This window comes from Vanessa cardui, chromosome 13 (assembly GCF_905220365.1).
Source record: "Vanessa cardui chromosome 13, ilVanCard2.1, whole genome shotgun sequence".
NCBI lineage: Eukaryota > Metazoa > Arthropoda > Insecta > Lepidoptera > Nymphalidae > Vanessa > Vanessa cardui.
In genome coordinates, this window is record NC_061135.1 from 56,407 (window position 1) to 77,697 (window position 21,291).

The 21,291-nt window shown below is 39.2% G+C and overlaps 1 protein-coding gene across 1 annotated transcript in view; it reads right to left on the reverse strand.

The window, feature by feature from the left end:
• Positions 1-1,605: 1,605 nt before the first annotated feature.
• LOC124534917 overlaps positions 1,606-21,291 on the reverse strand; it is a 129,769-nt gene continuing 110,083 nt past the window's right edge. Inside the window, exons 3-10 of the mRNA XM_047110961.1 lie at positions 5,884-6,026; positions 5,267-5,407; positions 4,370-4,463; positions 3,528-3,721; positions 3,060-3,165; positions 2,419-2,564; positions 2,089-2,320; positions 1,606-1,775 (exon numbers count right to left, since the gene is read on the reverse strand). Coding sequence (XP_046966917.1) covers positions 1,606-1,775; positions 2,089-2,320; positions 2,419-2,564; positions 3,060-3,165; positions 3,528-3,721; positions 4,370-4,463; positions 5,267-5,407; positions 5,884-6,026 — 1,226 coding nt within the window. The remainder of the gene's footprint in view (positions 1,776-2,088; positions 2,321-2,418; positions 2,565-3,059; positions 3,166-3,527; positions 3,722-4,369; positions 4,464-5,266; positions 5,408-5,883; positions 6,027-21,291) is intronic.

A 21,291-nucleotide genomic window follows, 5' to 3' on the forward strand; every position in this document is an offset into this window, starting at 1 on the left:
ATTTTTTTAAATATCGGTTTTTTTATCAATTTATTTTCTTGGATTGTTCTTTTGATTTATTTTCTTTGGCATTATTTATAACTCTATTTCATTAGAGTTCTTTTCGGTGAACATTTTGAACTTTATTTCTTTTGGTGTCTTGAAGATTTTGAATATTTATTTGTTTTAAAATAGTGTGCTGTTTAAAGTTTTCTTTATGCTAAATTTTTTATTTATGAAACTTCAAAGCAAGTTAAACATCATTGATCTCTGATCTCTAACTTAAAGTATTGAAATTTTGAACCGTGCGAGATTTAATTGGAAATTTATAAACTTACGAATTCAAGTTTGGCATTCAAAGTTGATTGAAACATTGTTCAAACGTTATTCAAGACTTTTTTTAAATCATATTTTTCGCATTTTTAATTTATTGTGTAATTTAATTAATTTGTGTTTATAATTAATCTCGTGCTCGGTGGTGAAGGAAAACATCGTGATTCCTCATGGCTTTATTAGCTGCTTTATTTTTGGCTAAAGTCGAACTTTGAAATGTAATAAAATATTTGTTTTTTGAACTGAATGTAGTAAATGTGTAGTTAAGTTTACGCTTAATTTAAACAGATTTAATTATCTTTGCGCCCGAGTATATTTGTATTAAATTTTAATATTAAATAAATAAGACACTTTTTTTGAATAAATTGTGTTTAAACATACATTTTCTGTTTTTAAATCTATTTGTAGTGTTGAAATAATGTTATGTGACTTCCGACTTCCGGAGCATTCCCTATATTTTTATTAACACATTACTCGTCGATAACTTTTTCATAACGTTACAATATATACTAGCTGTTTACCACAACTTTGCTTGCGTGGAAATGGAATATTTTTAGAGATTAACATAAAATATCAAGTGAAGACCTCTTCGTATACCACATTGGAGTGTACCCAGAAACGCTTAAATACGTATCTACTAATTCCTAACCAGTATGCCAAAAATAAAGTTTCATGTTTCTAACTTAAAAATTGATGATCTTTTATACAGACCCATTCTAGATCCATATCACCAAACTGGCCCTTACTTGAATAGTTTACGCTCAGCGATGATGAATCAGTCAGTCAGGACATATTATTTCATACGTATAAATACAAATTAATGCTAAATAAAGGGGACACCTGATGAGGAGTAACCACAATCAGTGGATCCATTAGTCCGCAGCCACTGGCTACTAACGTTATGGCCCGCATTTACAGGCTAACTCACAGCGATACTTAATATTGTTGGTGGTGCAAATTTCTGTTTGAAGATCACTTTGTAGTAATATTAAGACGAATATATCTGTCTCGACAAGGAGCCGTACTTAGAACTAAGATAACGGAAGAGCTGTCTTGGGTTTACTCAATAACTTGTTAACGCCGCTTAATCTGAATAATATTTATTTATATTTATAATTTTTACTTTCCAAGCTCAATGCTTTATGATGATTTATTAAATATAATACATTTGTAATATAAGTGATACACCAGTGAATGTTTCAACGATCTCATCTTTATTTATATTACTTACATTTATATATTTACAAGTGAGGCAGTAACAGTGTCAACGAATCAAACTTACTTTACTCCGTATCACTGCTCATCGTACAACTTAACAAACGCCGGCCGCGCCTGCGCGCCGACGCCGCGCCGACGCCGCGCCGACGCCGCGCCGACGCCGCGCCGACGCCGAGCCGACGCCGCGCCGGAGCGCAGGCGGCGCCGGAAATAAATAATTACCCGAAGGCGGTCGCCGCTGGTCGCTTGGCGACGGAGAGCGGACGCGTCGGCCCGGGAGCGGAATTAAACAAGTTCGATGTGAGAGCGAGCGGGAGCCGTTCCGGGAGGTGGCGCAGGAAATCATACTTATCTCTAGGACTCGTTAATAAAAAATTACTATCACTAGCGTAACGCTTCGATATAATAACGACGGCATCGAATTTAAATCACGCGTCCCCGCAACGACTCCCCGCGGGCGGCAGCGCGCCGCGTCCCGGGCGGAGACGCGAGGCGCGTTTACGTTATTTAAAAGATTTCATATATTTTAATATTTATAATAATATGTACAAACTTTACAGAGGTCCCAGCGGTGGACTCGCCGGGAGATTATCGATAGTATATTAAATGAGGACGCGCCGTCGTCGGACCCCTCTGGCTCGAGCGACAATAATAACTTATAACGTATCGGAGAGGTCCGCGGACAGGCGTCACGCACGCGCAGCACGCGATATTTCACAGGATCCACGGTGCGAGCGAGTCGGCGCGCGGCGGACGCTATTTTGGTGAGTCGTCGTCGTGGCACTGCAACCTGGAACAATGACCGACAGCTGACTTATTGTTTCAGGTACATTAGGTTTTGTATTCAGACATGATATCTTCGACGAATCGAGCGTGATTCGATAATACTAACGGCAGGATTAGGGCCAGAGCGAGCAGCGCGAGGACCCGCGAGCGGCGCGGCGCAGCGAGCGCGGCGGCGGCGCTCAGCAGGAGGGCGCGCGCGCGGGTCGGCGCCGCGCCGTTGCCGTGCTGCATGGCGGCCGGCTGCTCGCCTGTTATCATCGATAATGTATTATAGACCGTAAGATATTATGAAAATATATTATACTGTATTAATTACAAATATGAAACGTCATGTATTTTTATGGCATAAGGTATGAAAATATATTATACTGTATTAATTAAACAAATGAAACTTTATGTATTTTTATGGCATATAGAAAATTAAAGATAATTCTTTCAATTACGAATAGCTGAGTGTTGTCTTAAATTTTCGCGATTATTACACATTTAAATAAAACTAGTTATACTACGAGTAGACCAGTCTACCCGTGACCACGAACGCTGTAAAGTGCTCGAAACGTCGGGATGCCAAAAATAATTAATATACGCGATTCAAATCCGGTATAACTAGTTTTATTTAAATACGAATAGCTGTATACTAGTAAGTTGAAGTGAGTTGAATGGAAAGTGAGTTTGAAAGAAATATTTCTAGGATGCGGTAAGGTTTCATGAGGGTGAATAAGGAACGCTTTGGGCGCACTGACCGCTGAGCACGTGCAGCACGACGGACGCGGAGTCGAGGTTGGACGGCGAGCACGAGTAGTTGCCGGAGTCCTCCCGCCGCGGGTTGTATATTATCAGGTTTCCAATCTGTAAATTAAATTCACACTATCACTTATTACTACAATTATTGTTATGGATACATCGCCATGAGTCAAACATGAGTTAATCAAAGCTAGTACTGAGAATTACTTGAGAGACAAAATTTCTTTGAGCTGTCCCGGGATTTGCGATGTTATAAGCTAGCCACGAACGTCATAAACGCCTGATGACTATAAATTTAAAACTATATATAAAATGGTTCTGTTGATCATATTTAATCAATCTTACAGACGTTCTGCGAGTATAATATTGCTAGGTACTTTTGTACGGTCCGTCTGCGGAAGGGTCTTAATCGAACAGAAATTATATTTAATGTTCGGTATAATTGTAATATTTTGCAAATGACGTACCGTGGTGTCGGGTGCCAGGCGCTCCATCCTGATCTCGACGAGGCTTCTGTCGTAGTTGAGGACGCGTTCGTCGTTGTGATACCAAAATATATACGCGGGTTCCTCCAGGGCCTGCGTGATCACACACTTCAGGCTCACCGTGCTGCCGGCCTTGACGTACAGGTCCGACTCCCCGACGATCTCGATCTTTGGCACTGAAAGTGGTATTTGTAAATCAAATCAAATCAAAATCAATTTTATTCAAGTAAACTTCACAATGAAGCGTTTTTGAATCGTCAATCAAATACTACCACCGTTTCGGAAAGCAGCTTCTAGCGAGAAGAAACGGCAAGAAACTCGCATAGTTGCTTTTTTCAAATAAACACATTTACAATGCTGTTATTGACAGTAATTAGCGTCCTATGATGGAACCCGAGCCTAACTCCAGGCGTTTCTCTCTAAAAAGTACTCTTTTAATGAATAGTATGATTTATTTATTAATTTAGTCTTAATAATATTTTTAAATTTTGAAAATGGTAAATTGATTATATTTTCCGGTATCTTATTATATATGCGTATACCATTGCCCAAAAACGTTCTATTTACCGTATGCAAACGGAAACTGGGGGTTACAAGTTTATTCTTATTTCTTGTATTAATAGTATGTACATCAGCATTGATAGAATAATTTTTAATATTATTTTGTATAAAGATTATATTATCATAAATATATTGTGAAAGTTGTAATTTGTTGTAGGTTGACATTACACAGTCACGTCATATTGACGTCACGTCATGCGATTAAGGCTTGAGTGAAGTGAGGTATTAGTGGGTTCCCCGGCCGTTCGCCGGCTGCTACTTACCGACGACGTTGAGCTGCACGAAGTGGCTCATCTTGGGCTCGGTGCCCACCTGGCACTCGTACACTCCTGCGTCGCGCGCTTGCACGTACTTCACCTGGAGTTATGTGCAGATGTAAAAATGTTATCGTTAAAGAGCTGAGATGGCCCAGTGGCTAGAACGCGTGCATCTTAACCGATGATTGCGGGTTCAAACCCAGGCATGCACCACTGTATATATGTACATAATTTGTGTTTATAATTCATCTCGTGCTCGGCGGTGAAGGAAAACATGAGGAAACCTGCATGTGTCTAATTTTCTACAAATTCTGCCACATTTGCATTCCACCAACCCGAATTGGAACAGCGTGGTGGAATATGTTCCAAACCCTCTCCTTAATGGAAGAGGAGGCCTTATCTCAGCAGTGGGAAATGTACAGGCTGTTACTTTACTTTACTTTTTTTACTTTATCGTTAAAGTAATCCGGATGAATTTGCTAATCATGAAATTTGAAGATCCGCAAACGTTGTATCCGGGTTTCGTAGAGGTCTGGTGTTTATGTACACAATGTGTTCGGGGATATTGGTGTCGTAATGACACCTTGATTCATCATCAGGCAATCATTGGATTATATTAGAGTTTCTATGCAGTTATAAAAAATCTATTATGATTTAATAGATTTTTAAATTTTTTTTTATTTTTTTTTTATATCATAAAAGGGGCACACCATCTTATGTGATTAAAATCTAGGTTTAATTTAATTAACTTTATCTATCTATCTTGTTCCCTATTTTAGCATGAACCTGTAGTATACTGCAGTATAGTGGTGTAAACAACTATCATAGTATTTACTGCATTATAAAACATAACTCGCGGTGGGACCTCACTAATGAACAGATAACACAGTTGTGAAGTGTCACCTGCAGCGTCCACGTGTCAGTGGCCTCGACGAGGAACGCCTGGAAGCGCTCGTCGGCGATGAACGTGAACCGGTCCACGGTGAGGATGTGCGCGTCGCGGCGCCGGATCCAGGACACCGATTTGTTACTCAGCTGTCGCACCTGAAACGATTCGCTCAACTTTAGTGTTCACGCTGGTCACGTTGACTATGTTGCAAGTTATGACAGCGTTTTAACTTGTCTGTAATAAACTACGAGAACGTCTGGAAGTTTAGCACCGCTACTATTACGTCTCATGATATTTTGTATTTCTGATATTCATTTTCTTCCTTATTGTAGTTTTCAGGTCAGCTCATAAATTCGAGTAGATCGGAGCTATAGTTTGGGGAGATCTCGTGATGAGTTTGGTACTTCCCTTCTATATAAATGAAGTATTGTAGAAATTAAGGGGTATTACATAAGAAAAACAATAAATGTATAAAGTAATATATAAATGCTTCTGCTATTTATAACGTGAAAGTATAATATAACAAAAAATGTACACGAATTAATAAATATAAGAACTGTTCGAAGTACTGTTCGGTTTATAGAATATATAGAATGAAATATGAATTACAATATTTGCTAGTTATTAATACCTTGCAAGGAAGGTAGGCGTGCGTTCCGAGCTGTGCCGTGATGTTGTTGGGCGCCGAAGGGTCGAAGTACGGGCCGGTGTAGAGGCCCACGTAGCGCCGCGCGCGCGTCCCGCCGCCGCCGCCCGTCTCGCCGCACGACAGCACTGAAATGTGACCGATGGTTTCTTTATATAAAACTATTACAGACAGACACACACACATACACACACATTATGTGTCAATATTAATGACTTAAACACTTCGCGGACTAGTAGATAAAATTACAAGCCTATAAATATTAGTTACGAATTGACTTAACTAGAATTTATTTTTTAAATTGTGGAAATTAAGTATTTCGCTGAGATCGATGCAGGATTACAGGAAATACGAGCCGTAACTGTTTTAGTTGCTAATTCGATAAAATTAAAAAGAAAAACATTGTCGTAGGCACTTGATTTTTGGGCCTTGATTTTTTTCTCCGGACAACCGGGGCACATCCAAGTCGAAGCTGTATCGGATACTTTTCGACTGGGTTGGTAAGAAGGTAAGGTAAGGTAAGGTATCTTTAAGAATTAAATCGGCGAAATGTGATCTCATCGCGTTATTGTTCCTTATACAGTCTTGTCCTGATACAATGTAGTGAAATTATTAATTCACTGATTTCCGTGATGTGAATACAAAATTCAAATATACTTTTTTCAAGTAGGTTTCTAAATTGTCCTTTTTCAGGGCGATATAAAACACAACCACCGCCACCGGAAAACCCATTGGTTACTTTTGAATTTTGAATTACAAAGTTATTTCAATCAAATACAATTTCATCAAAATATTATGTAGATCCTGTCTAAAGGTCAACAAGAACGAGTACTGGTCCACGCTTTTGTCATGTACATTATTTACTCATTATCTCTTTTTTAAATATTTGAAATTATGAATTGGCAATGTTAAAAAATGATGCATGATTTAATTGTATATAGCCTAGCCTTGGGTTGTATTTATCGACTTAGTGGATCGGTAAAATTTAACGTTTCAAGCTTATCCTTACTTCACGTGTTAATACGGATTATATCAAAAGTAGCAATGTTTGTGTAAGTATATAAAACATTAGTATTATAAATATATTGTGATGCAAACGTAGGTATTAATGCTTCGTTAAAAACATTTAGTAGTCTAAGTGATCACTTAGATTGAAATATAACTTCTTATACTTTAAAGTATAGTTTTATACTGCAGTATATACCTCGTAGAAAGGTTTTTTATAGCACGTGCGTTTTTGAGATAATTCTAGATGAGCTGCCGTAATCAATTATTTGGTAGCCTTTTAAACAAAACTTGTTTTAGTAACGTTTTATATCAATTATAAACATAATTTACATCGTATATATTTTCGTCCCGGAGTCTATAGTTGTAGTACTAAGTAGTTAATTAGATAAGAAAACAAAAGGAATTCAATAGAAAAGCCTTGCTTTATAGTTCGCGCCCAACAAGTTACAGCAGCTACTGGCACTCTAGAGTTTTCCATAATGTATGTGACGACACTTGAAGCGCGCCTCTACTAAATATTCGGAAGCGATACGAGTGTCGAGTACGTACCGCAAACTTTATGAAAATGTTCTCGCATGGAGTGCGGGGATAATCCCCGCGCCGACGACAAATTCCTTCGCTAACTTTTAATATCAGTCGTGTGCATAAAGTATCAGGTTGCGCCCTCGGGAATCCGAGTGAAACACGAGGCGTCCGATGCAGTTTACGGGCACTTATCGAGTTCCGCGATGTATCTTTAAGTGAAAACTTGCAACCTCACCGCTCGACCGTGATGAGTTTTCATTTCCATTTCAGATTTCCTGGGAGGCGGCCAATAGCGGAGAGATTTATGAGCGCGAGGAGAGGCGGCGAGTGGCGGCGAGTGGCGGCGAATGGCGGCGGATAGTGGCGAATAGCAGAGAGTGGCGGGCTGCCGCGGGTAGCGAACGCTTTAATTAATTACTGTGGAAGCCGCGACGAGCGGGCGCCTCGCTGGTGCTGCGGTCTCTTTACTGCCGCTACGCTTTATGTCTTTAATGCTTTTAAGTGAGGATTTGCGAGAGCCGTTTCGGTTTGCGGTTTTTATAATGCTTCGGCTTCTATTTCATCTCGGGTAATAATTGATTCTTCTATTTGGATTATTTCTGCTCAGTTGTATCGCACTCGTTCACCTAATTGTAATGCGCACTATGAGAGTGAGATATTTTGACACTTTGTCGGAACTAATGATAGGGAGAATTGACACGTCTTTTTTCCATGAGGCCATTATTTTTGTTTGGGTGAAGAAATTGGTTACTATCCGATGTACCCGTGTCAAGGCGCTGAATTGAAGTGATTTGATAGGTTTTCAAAAATATCTGTGAGTCGGCTGCCGTTGGCTGTCGCGAGGATGAATCATAGAAAGCTTTCAAAGAGTTTCGCGGAAGCTCGCTGCTTGACCACTGATTTCATTTTGCCCCGTATAGAACTTGGTCATATTTAAAAAAATAATGAAGCATTACAACCATGCTGTGCCTGCTTATTTTTAATTTAATGAGAGAGGCTGTAAGTGTATTTAATTAAATAAAATGTAGAGCCTGCTGTCAATTCTATTCTTTATATGACATACATTCAGGTTCTATAGACAGAAACCGAGGCATTCATTTGACTGTGATGAGCTAGAGACACTCAGAATTGAAATCGTACAACTAATGATTTAATTAAAGGTGTCTTCAAGTGTGTCAGTTCACAGTATAAAATAGGATACATATCCAGTGTCGCAGCGCCTGCCGGCCGGCGGCGCCCGTGCGTCCCCACCGACCAGCGCGCGCTCTGTTTAATTGGCGACAACTTGAAATTGATTGACACGCGCTCCGCACAACGCAACTCTACACACGCCAAGTGCCTTTTATATGTTCCTGTCTATACTAGACAGTGTTTCATTAGCAGTAGGCAGTGGGTGTTTCTAGTAGCAATTAGTTATAAACAATATTAACTTTAAACACTAAATGCATTATGAATTATAATAATCTGTTAGCGCATTGTACTTTATGATTTAGCATGTGGTTCCATTCGCAAATTTTAAATAAAAAGCACAAGGTTGTAAATATCAGCAGCTTGAAATCGCTTCTATATTTGTAGTTTACAATTCAAGCGTCTGCTGCAAGGGTCGGATTAATGGCTAGTTGAAATATTTAGTCGGCTACAGGCAACTGGCTACAGGAAACGACCGCAGCGGCGGCTCCGCGGCGGGGGGCATTACATGTTGTTAGCGGGAGTAATGAGCGCTTTAATGCAGAGCTGCCCACATGCGCGTTACGGCTATATCAATAAAATACACCGAATTTATCTGCACTGGAAAGTATTTTTAATTCAATTTAAAATTGAAAAATTTAACGCACTTTTTATAACTACCACAGAGTGTTATTGTATCATTCTGAAAAAAAAAAACGAATGGAACACAAATTAATCTCTCGAAAACCCTGCGTTCTTACCCGTGAGGTGTTTGATACCGACCGGAACATAAAGTAACGTCAATTCCAACAAAAACAATAAAAATGTATTTGTCATCATACTCACTTCGTTTATGTACTTGTAATGTAAGTCAGTATTAATTCAAATATATTATTTCGTTTTTTAGACATGTGCATAGTCTTCGTAGTCGCACGTACTCGCGTCTCGTGCCACGTGTGCAGTGTGTGACAAACATTTGTATATCGCAGTCTCAGGAAGTCGTCTGTAGCATTACAGCATTGTTGTCGTCTTTATTTGACCCTCTTTCACGGAGGTATTATTACAGCACGGGGTCCTTTGGCCGGCCGCCAGTGGCCCAGATCGGAGAGCAGATGGCGGAATGTATCCACACCAATTCACTCAAGCAACAATGACCTCAAAATTGTATTCTTTTTTATTACTACTTCCGATCTGCGCCGCACAGCAGCTCATCTTCGCGAGACTCGTATTCCGTATAAACGAATAAATTGCAATAGAGGGCGTTTTTTGTGAGATTTTTTTTAGGTGTTATGATTGTACGGGTTGTCCGTACGTATGTGTAGAAATAAAATTGTTACATAAAACTTTTAGATATCTTTACATAGTATAATATAACCCTTTGTACGCTTAAATCTACGCAACGGATTTTGATGCAGTTTTTTTCAATAGATAGAGTGATTCAAGATGAAGGTTTTTGTATATAATACATGAACAATATAGTAAAGAAACACTGATATTTTTAGAATTTTGCAATGTGTTGTCGTAAATAAACAAAATCTGTAGTATATTTAGTATGAATACCCGTGCGAAACCGGGCGGGTCACTAGTACATTTATGAAATAACTTAGTCTGTATTGAATTTAAAGGCGGAATGCGAATAGTGAGTTAGTTAGCAGTACTCTTGATGGCCGATAACGAACTTATTTATAAAATATAAGCGTATATTATAAATGTGAAGTAATTATATCACAACGAAAATGCAACCTAAGTACTTAATTGTACGCGCTTGCTCGTACACATTCCCGGACGGGATGATGAGGGTTAGTAGAGGAGATGAGATGCTGCGATGATTACAAGGTGATTATAAGAAACTTGCTTAAACTAACATGCACTTCTTGATTAGTAATGATTAACAAGATGATTGAACATTTTTATCAAAATCTAAATTACAGTAGAAGTGTTCAAATATCCAACAGGAACGTTAAATATAAGTGCTTCAATACAAGTAACGTACGTTTAAAAATATGAGAGCAAGGTTATTATTTGTTTTTATTGTCACTTCATGCGATAACTATAAGCATATATACTGTATATATAATGTTAACACGCGACTGCCCTCGCAACGGCCAAACGATATCATTCGGTTTATAGGATTATCTTAAACAGTTTGATAAGCGCGTATTCATCCGTTGATCAACAATTTATGAACTAAGACGGAGAGAGTTCGACGTCGTCATCCTTGGTCGATACTAAGCGCTGTCCGACAAAGTTCCAAGAGCCGTATATCAAACGTCTGCGAACCACGTTATCTGTAACGTACGCAGCTATAGTAAACTAGCAGCTACTCGTTTCGAAGTGCGAGACACTCAAATTAACGATAACATCTCGCTATGCGTGACACAAGCACAACAACAACAACAACAGCCTGTAAATTCCCACTGCTGGGCTAAAGGCCTCCTCTCCCTTTGAGGAGAAGGTTTGGAACATATTCCACCACGCTGTTCCAATGCGGGTTGGTGGAATACACATGTGGCAGAATTTCTATGAAATTTATCACATGCAGGTTTCCTCACGATGTTTTCCTTCACCGCAGAGCACGAGATGAATTATAAAGACAAATTAAGCACTTGAATCAGCGGTGCTTGCCTGGATTTGAACCCGCAATCATCGGTTAAGATGCACGCGTTCTAACCACTGGGCCATCTCGACTCCACAAAGCACAAAGGTACAACTTTAAATTAAAATAGCAATCTCTAAATATACGAAGCTGAGCTAAGTACTCCTTTTAAGGAGGTTTTAAGTTAGTTCACCGCGCCACTCTAATGCGGTCGGTACTAAGTAGTCATCGCTATGAAAGTCAATTTAATGATATGAACATATCCAACGAATGCTTCTTAGATATTGTTACGGGCCTCGTTACAGCTTCCTTTGTTGTCACGCTCGCCGCGCTCCGCCGGCACGCCGCGCCGTGACAGCTGTCGCTGCCAGTTGCCAGTTGCCCAAATATACTAACAACCTATTATTATAACTTTTGATTTAAACCATATCTTCGCCTCAGCTGATGAAAATGGTAATACAGGTTTAGTTTCAAAGTTATAGGTTTCCATTATTGTACGGTCAGGAGTTGTCTCGAAATTATTATCTTTACATGTCATAAAATATAACTGGGCATATCTATTAACACAATAAATCACGTAAATATAATTTTTAGAATTTTTGTTCATTTGTCTGTTACCGTTAAATTAATCTACGCAAGCAGCGTAGATTAATTTCTATCGATATTGTAAGTGTATTTCGACAGCATCATATCGCGGATTGGAAACTTATTCGAGGTCTTATATTCGAGTGGTGAGTGTGTGGAGCGCGGCGATGCTCCGCTTGCTCACTAGCCCGCGTAACGACCACGTTATCATGCTATTATGCTCCTTATTCCGAGCGTCTTAGAGCCGTAATGACGCGGCATGCTCGTGGCCTACTGCAGCCTCGACACTGGCGCTGGCCGCGAGCCAGCGCTGAATGGCGGATTCTACTTACCCTATGCAATCAGATTCTGTACACGTTCATTTACTTAGACTTTAGAACCAATTATTAACTTTGCAATAATGTCGGATTCATGTACCTATTCTTAAATATAACAGTTCTACAAAGTGATTCGTTTTAATGGTTATAAAGCTCGATCTGTGGCCATAAATAGAGCTGAATATTAAATACTGAATTTGGCAACACATTGATTGGATGCGATTTAGATTTCTTCAGATTATTTTTAAGTGAAAGCTTGAAATTCATCATCAATAAAGTTTGCGCTATTTACATTTGATTGACACGGGAAACATAAAAATTGAGGAGTTATACGAGGGAGCTGTGGAGGCTCCTTCCATCCATCACCGACATCCGGCGGGACGGGGCGCGAGCGGGGCGGGGCGGGTCGCCGGAGTGCGGCGAGAGTGAGCGGCGGAGCTACGGGGAGGATGCGGCGGGCGCGGGGTGCGGGGTGCGCGGGGGAGGCCGGTCGTACCGGACGCGATAAAAAGCAAATTTATTCGGATTCGAGCGGCCGCGCTCCGACTTGCCCGTGATACCGCGACTGGCGTCGATAAAATAAAATATCGACGTACTAAACAAACTTAATGTTCTCGTATAAACAGGAAAAACAAATACGAATACACTGAAGATTCCTTGCGCGCTGACTGCAGCATTTTTAAATTAATTACATCTGTAGCTCGTATACATATTCTTACTTTTTTATTTGAGATTTGATTGCTACAATTTTCATAGTCGTGTAACTAAAACGAAGTTACCGTAACTCATTAGCGCGACCAACGACATCTCGTAGGTACTAAGGCTCGGTGTTGCTGCGCCTATATCAGTTGCACATTAGGATGTGCTTTGTTAACGAGAACCATATTATGACATTATGAAAAATATTTAGTGCAGTTATTAACTACTCCGCTGCAACAAAGCGTCCACCGCCTCTTCACTGGGAAGCTGAGACGGTGCGATAAAGCGCGATAAAAGTTCGTAACAAAATAAACTTTTACAGCACAGAATTGAGTTTATGAGGTTAATAAATACAACGAAAAAAGTGCAAGAAGGAGACAAAAATATTTTTATAAAGAAACAACATTTTATGAAAGTGTACTCGTAAGGGTATAATAGTGTTCACAACACTTTTCATTATGTCATATACCATACGGTGTTCGTGTGTAGTACAATTATATATTTGAGTATAGGATGTACGTAGGTTTTTGATAAAAGATTTATAACTATTTCAAAATTTTATATTAATTAAAGAATGCAAAATGTTTGCTTTGCGTAAACTTAACTCACCTCCGCCCGCTGACAACTCGTCTTAAAACGTTCAACGGCTAGTTCGAGCTGTTTGAAGTTACCGGTCGGTGAAGAATAACCGCACTAATAAACTGTATAAATAATAAAAATCGTGCGTTTGGATGATTAGTTCGGATTTAATTTATAGTATTGAATTAGCAGAGGATTCTCGACGCGGAGTGACGGTAGTGCGGGCGCAGCTGGCGCCCGGCCAGTGATAGATCGATCAGGTCAGGCCCCGAGGCATGTCGTACCCATCTACGGTCTATATTAGCCGTTTATTTACATTTACAAATGAATGTTGAAAATCCCTTATTAAACTGAACTTTGTTTGTTTGTGGTTATTTATTGAAGCGGATATATGTTTTCTCTTTCGAATATGAAATTGAAGATGATACCAAGAAAGAAAAGTCACAAGTTCGAAACTTGCGAAACGATTTAATTTCTAGTTTATTGTAATCAGGAGCGAGCGGCGGCCTCGGCCGAGCCCCATTGGCCGCAGCCTCATTTAGTTCGAGGCTTCCGTCGGAGCGGCGCTTCCCAGTGGCTTCACTTCCTGCTTAAATATCGCTCTCGAAGTTTGTACCTTCAGTGGATTGTCTCTGGACTACAAACTAGTAGTTTGCGTTTCTCTGAAACTACCACAGACTAACTTCGCAAAATTGCATGTTATTAAGAAACGTCGTTTCTTGTTTTGAATAATTAAACCAAACTGAGCTTACAAGAACGCTTCCTCGTATATGTTGACAGTGTTATTCTGTTAAATCCATTAAGGATATTCGTTTGTATTTAATAATCACCAATTTTTATGGAGGATGCATAAACTCAATCAAATATGATCGTAGTGCGTTTAACGGCCTGTAAATGTCCCATGGCTGGGCTAAAGCCTGCTCTGGCTGCTCAACTGCGGTTTGATGAATTCTCATACAATAGAATTTCCTTTGGACAGAGGTGAGATTAATCTGCTTTGATACAAATGGCGATCCAAAAGTAATTAATAACAATTGACAACTAAGTAGCTAAAGTGGCTGAGTTGTCTCAAAATATAAAACATATATTGCTTTTTCGTTATCATACCCTGGGTAAAAATTTAAGAGAAACAAATTCGTACATCTAGTTTTACTAAGTTGTAACAAAATAACTCGTATTCGCAGCATTTAGGGTAGACCCGTTGATATATGTACGCTCTACTATAATAATATTGTTTTGATGCCTGGCTCACCCTGCGTTACATGGACATCAGTAACTCTCCTAATATCTCATAATCCTTGTAACCCTCTCTATAAGAAGTCCATACTATTGGTACAATTCTATTACTTATGAACCATCACTTTGAATATCTTAGTTATAATAACTCCTAGCTTGTTGTGCTTGGTACGTTCCAAATGCGTAAAGTATTAAGATAGGACAGTTATCGAGGGAGCTGCGGCATTCATATATTGGAAATCAGCCTTTCTTCTACTCAAATTATTCGCCATGACGTATTCGCTCAGCGGATTACTAGGAGCTATGCGGCGCATTATTAATGATATCGTATGTCACGTAACGTTGCTTTGTTTTTGTAGTAATATATATTTGTCATCAAAATCATCAATGTAATCTCACCGCTTCAACAAGTTGTTACAAACGATGATCGCCGAGTTCTATCTATTATTTAATTCCGTAAGATAATATGTCATGCAAGCGTTATGGTGTTATGCAGATGTACTTCATTTTGTAATCGAATTAGTATTATCAACGGTTGTGTCGACGCACGCCCGCGCCGCACTCGGCCGATCCGCACTCATTAAGTAGCAGGAGTGAGTCAACACACCCGGAGAAGCGCGGGCTAATATTATCCCGACTATTTAGGTATTAGGGTGGCGTTCATCACGCGTCACTTATTGACATTTAAAGGTAAGAATATTCATATATTTTTGGAAACCTCTGTGCCTACATACTCCCCGTATGTATGCCTGCTACTGAAAATTAACAGCGTCCTCACGTCGTGTCGTCTGTATTTATATCCATATTGAAATTAGAAATGCGAAAGTAAATCTGACTGCTGAGCCTCTGATGTTTAGTGGATTGTGAGTCCAATTTATTATTGTATTTTATCATATAAGGTATAAAATGAACATAAAAAGATACGTGGAAGACTACACAGTCAAATGAGCCGCTCGTTTTGTAATATCACGTTAACATTCGAACTTAAAATGTTATCAAAGAAGCTTAATTTTTAAGTTTAACAAGGTAATATTTAAACTGAAGGCACTCGTGCTTGCGAGCGCACGCCCACGCCGGAGTAACAAAGCGGACGGCGAGCCTTCATTAAACACTCGCCACTCGCCACTCGGCACCTTCCCGCCGACACGCGTTTCACAATGACGTGTGTTTTGATGTATTTATTTAATTCATTTCTATGAATGTATAATGTATAATAACTAAGCCCAGATTCAAAAAGTAATTCAACGAAAGCAACAAACTTATTTCAGTAAATATGTTCTTCTAAAATGTAGTGTGTCCTACTTTAACTTGTTTTTTACCCTTCATTTTGGATTCATATTTGAAGGCAAGTTAAATGACAGCTCTCACACTTGCTATACCTGGGGGCCAGCGAGTCATTGCAATCATAGAGCAAGGAATGTAACATTCAAGATCCCACGCATCACAACTAATGATGATTACGACAATAAAGTTTTTGTTTGCGTTAAGTCCTTATAATATCAAAAATATCGTCTTAAGTATGTCTACAGAGAGATCTCGAATTGATGTAACGTTTCCAATGACTGATTGAGCACAGACAGCGCGTGTCACACGCGCACAGCGAGCACTCGAAACGCTGCAGATCGATCCCGCGGGATGCGGACGAGACCCCATCGCGTAAGTAAGTAGCACATTGTTATTTATCGCAAGGGCGGAATCTCTTCAGGTGCGGTCGCGCTGCCGGCGTGCGGAGTTATCATCCTTGCATCATACATTCTGCGAACAATGCGCTCTCATGTCTCCCTTTATTTTTTTCGATTTATTATTTACCGATGTCAACAAACGTGCGCCTCTCACTATGAAGTCAGGCCGCAAGCCAAATCTTGTGTGTAAGAAACAGGAAAAACTATTTTGTAGTCGGTGTTCGATATAGTAATGCAACGCAGATCAGTATAAGTATTAACTCTCTTATTTGCTGAAGTCGAGTAACAGTTAAGTGCATTACTTTCAGTTATATCAGTACTTACAGAAAAAAAACGTTAAGTGCTTCGTCTCTCTCACACGTGGCAAGGCTGTAATGTTTGACGTGACACATATCGTAAAACAGGAAGCCCTAAGCTTTCTAAAAATTTTATTAAAATAATTTTCCATATCGGGCGCCTCGCCTTTATTTCACTACGTCAAAGACAATCTATTTCTGTTTGTTTTGTTCCGCTATCAATGATTTTATTTATTTACAGATTTACGAAACCAGCTCTCATACAGTGTCACACCGACAGACGTTTACATGACACGTTTATAACAAAAATAAATAAATAAACACTGTACATGTACTGTTACATTAATATATTTTTAAAATTAAACAAAAGTAAAGAGATTGAATCTATCTCAAACAAGCTGCTATGGCTATATGTACATATATGATAAGAGATATTATAGTCGTGTTGTTCAATGACTGTCACTATATACAGTGTAGTCAAATATACGTATAAATATGTCCAGTACATACAAGTCATGAATGACCGTGCGCTCGTAGCACGGGACCGCTCTACGGAGATCATTAATGAAGACATCAGAGGCCTCACCTCTACCTCATCTGAAATCTTATGCATTGCGAAAATTAATAAGTACATCGCCGTGAACACGATTAGTTCGTTTCGCGTTTAAAATTAATAAGACATTACAAAGCGGTACAGCGAAGAAGTGTAATTGTTTGTGCGCTTGTCAAACATCCCCCTCACCCGTCACCCTTCACCCGTCACCTTTAGCCCGGTACGCGTCGACCGGTCTCCGACACCCATCACCCGGCGTCCGGCCGGTCCAGCAAACACTCCAGGCCGAGCAAAGCGCTGAAGCGGTCACTCTTCATTCGTAATGAGCTCTCGGCGAGTGTTTGAGTGTGGGAGGATCTAGCGCGAGCCTTTGTGGCTCTTTATTATTTGAAGCCTCGCCTTTTTGAAGGGAATGCGCCGTAGTTTAATATTTTCTGCGCTTGAAAACTTTTATGTCGCTTTTCTATGCGTGTGCAAGGAAGTACTGCTTTATTTACTTCGTATATTAAACGAGGCTTTATCCACGCTTTAAATCGTATTCGAATGATCTTGCTTAAATATTATAATTAACACTGGAAAATGGATATCGATCTATAGTTATTTGGGTCATTTTATATAAATAATGGGTTTAATTAATTTTAATTAAATAAATCTGGAAAAGTACAGCATTCTTCCATTTATAAAAAGATGAAATCCATACATCTCGTTTCTCAGAAACGTAACGGTACAATAGGTAAGCAAGTGATATTTACAGGAACATTCACTTTTTATTGCGGCAAGTTTTTATATAACATCCATCTGACTCGATGTTTGACAACACATCTTTCAAATTAAACCTGATCCACTTCTCAGTTACCCGTTGAGCTGAAATTTGGCATACTTATGTGAACCCTTGATAACGCAATGGATAACATGGTGCTGGTCTGATGATGGAGCTGGAAGGTGGCCAAACAACTTAGTAATGAAACGACATAACTATATCGAGTATGGGCATCGTTTGATTTGTCTTGACGAGTGTTAGTATAAGGGTGTATAAACATATTATATTGCTGCGATTGCACCCTGAGGCGGCGAACCCTGTTGACGAGAAACGTCTCCACCAAGAAAGAGGTGTTTAGAGAAGGCGAGTATGAGACACGATATATTGCTAATGTTATCGATCTCCAGATACACTTGAAAAAAAAATAGTTTAGCTGTAGCTTAATACATAGAATAGCAATACCTAAGTATTGCAACGTGTGTGTTATTTATTAATTTATGAGATCAAACTAAAGTTAAAAATACAACTAAAAGAAAAACATTGCAAAAGGAAAAACCATGAATATGTAATTTCACAAAATGTTATTTAATGTTGCTTCACACCGTAACTCACTTTTATTTATATAGATGTATATTTTGCTTCAGGTTTATATTTGTAATATAACACTGATTTTTTAATTTTTAGTTCTTTAAATGAATCAGAAGACAATGAAGGTTGTTTTAAAGTTATGATTGTTTTTATTATTTTATATTATTGAGAGCTACTCACCCACCGATTTCCGCTTGCCTGGCTCTAAATTTATAATTAACGAAGTAGTTTCTATCTTATTTTAAATTTCGTAATTCTATTTTTAAAAAGTATTGATTGTGCTGTTTTACAAACTTGATAAAATAAAGTTGCAATAAATATTATTGACATTAATATTTTAATTATTTATTACTAGATACTAGTATGACATAAATACGAAACAGGAAAATCCCTTTTATTGTGAAATACTTGTCAACATCAAAAAGTTTCATCCCTTGATCTAACAATGACGAACAATCTTTTTCGTTGCACAAAAACTGTTTTATATTGTTCGAACATTTCCAAAATTAAAAGAGCACATTGTACGATATCTTGGCAGTGTCTACACACACGCTCGTGTGAGCTACGAGCGCGCACAGCGAGCGCCGCGCGGTACTCGGGTGTAGTCTGCAGCCCGATAGATTTATTCTTCAACGAGATTACAGCGCGCTTTGAGACGATGAAATCTATTTCACGCTGAAAGACGTTAAAATATCATGTCATAATCTGAAATATGTATCAAAGGAAGAAGCTTAAAATGGAGTACAGCGCCGAGAGGAGCTTCGAATAAAGCGCGTCTTATGATAAAGCATTTCTTCTGACATCAATAATGTCTTAAATTTGATTAAATGCTCTTTTTACTGTATTTCAGATAGCAGAATGGAGTTTAATGAGGGTTGCGTCTCGTAGAAAGTATCTCTTGGTTATTTATTTATTGCTCCGATAGCCTCATATCCGACAGCGCGCGGTCACCGCCGCCCAGTCCTCGCCTAACCATCTCTAAATAAAACCGATTGAGAGAGCGCACGAATTGATTTAAAAGCGCAGCGCTGCCGTTCCGCTCGCTGCAGACTCACCTGCAACAAATAAAAGAGAATTTCATTCCCATTGAAAGTTATTCATTAGAGCAGTTTTCTAAAACAATTGGAGCGCGTTTGCACTCGCGGCACGCAGCGAGCTGTCCGCGGGCGCGGCGCCACTGCGAGCGACACGCACGCGAGTTGTACATTTTTGGTACGGTTGTATTTAAAAAAATTGTTATTTTTTTTTAATTCATACTCTAAGAATAATATCTTTTAAAGTTTGAATCAAATAATCGAAAGATTTAAATATGTTAGTAGGAGCTAATATTTCCTTTTTAAATATAAATAGAAATTTTAGGAAACGAAGAATGATTATCCAAGATCATCAAATGGAATATGTATATTTTGTTAACAAATGACTCGTCGAACCGAAGCGAAATGGCTTTGTTCTGTACGAGGTATCGCACGAGCGGTCGCAGCTCTAATGGAGCCCTCACCGCGGAGCGGGGGAGAGGCATTGGTATGTTAAGGTTTAATACATAACATAAAGACGTAGTTAAGAGTTTAATTTAGGTAAATTAATATATTCTTGAATTAGCAATTTAAATTTATTAATTCAGTACCTACAAATATTTAAATGAGAATCAAGGAATATTTGGGATATGATGGATTATTATAAACGATCTGGAGAGGTCCAAACAGGTTCAAAAGTTAAAATATAGTTAGAAATAATGCGTCACCGGTTGTCGCTAGTGTCGGCACGGCGCGCGGTCGGAGCGCTTTCGACGCGCTCGCATCCAATCGAGTGTTAAATGACGAGATGTCTCAGAGATTTCACACGTCGCCTGCTCTCATGATATCAACTAATTTTTAATGTATGAAACTGAAATGACTTGTATTGATTGTCATTTTGTCGTTATCAGTTTTGAGTAAAATTGTGTCTCAAATTAACAACATTTATATATGAATGTTAGCAGGTGGAGCGAGATCGCAAGACCTGTATTTTAAGACTGTAACTCGTCACGATAACTCGAGATTGTGGCACGAGTGAACGACTCAGAAGAGCTGGCGTGTCGATTCCACTCATATGTAACGAAAAACTTTCAAAGAGCAGTAATTACACATCAGCATCACAATCTATCGCAGCCAAACCGACGTGACAATTCGCTTGAATATAATTCTTATGTATTAACGCATTCCTGTCACGCGCCGTGTCACGTTACACGTCACGCGTCACGTTCGATCACGAGAAGCATGCGTACAGCTTACGTGTGTATTTTGTGAAACTCGGGGTCTAATTTATCCATGACGATGACATATAACCGTCCTACAACCTGATCGATTGTTAAGCTTTACAGTCAAATTATATATTCGAATAATTAATAAGAGTGGTAACTTTGAGTGTAATTTAATTGTGTAAAAAGGCCGTTGATATCATTAAGTGATAAATGAAATACGGAATATCCAGCCACTCCATAGACTTTAAACAAAATAAGCGAACTGCAAAGTTTACCAAAGTCAGCGAAACAGCCCGAGTGGTCTCGTTAGTTGACCTTGCAGCGGCGCATTGTTAGCAGGAAACAATAAGAGACAAAGGTCAAGGAGCTCTCGGCGATGCTCGTAACAATGAGGTTTAATCGCCGGCACAGTATCTATCTCGTAAAGAGGCTAATAGCGCGTCCCGAGCTGTCGGCGCACGACAAACCCGCAGCGGCCGCGGCAAGACGAGCAATTACGTAGCAATATGTGAACACGGCGCCCGGATAACACATGCTGCAGCTTAAGCTGCGCTTTATTTTGA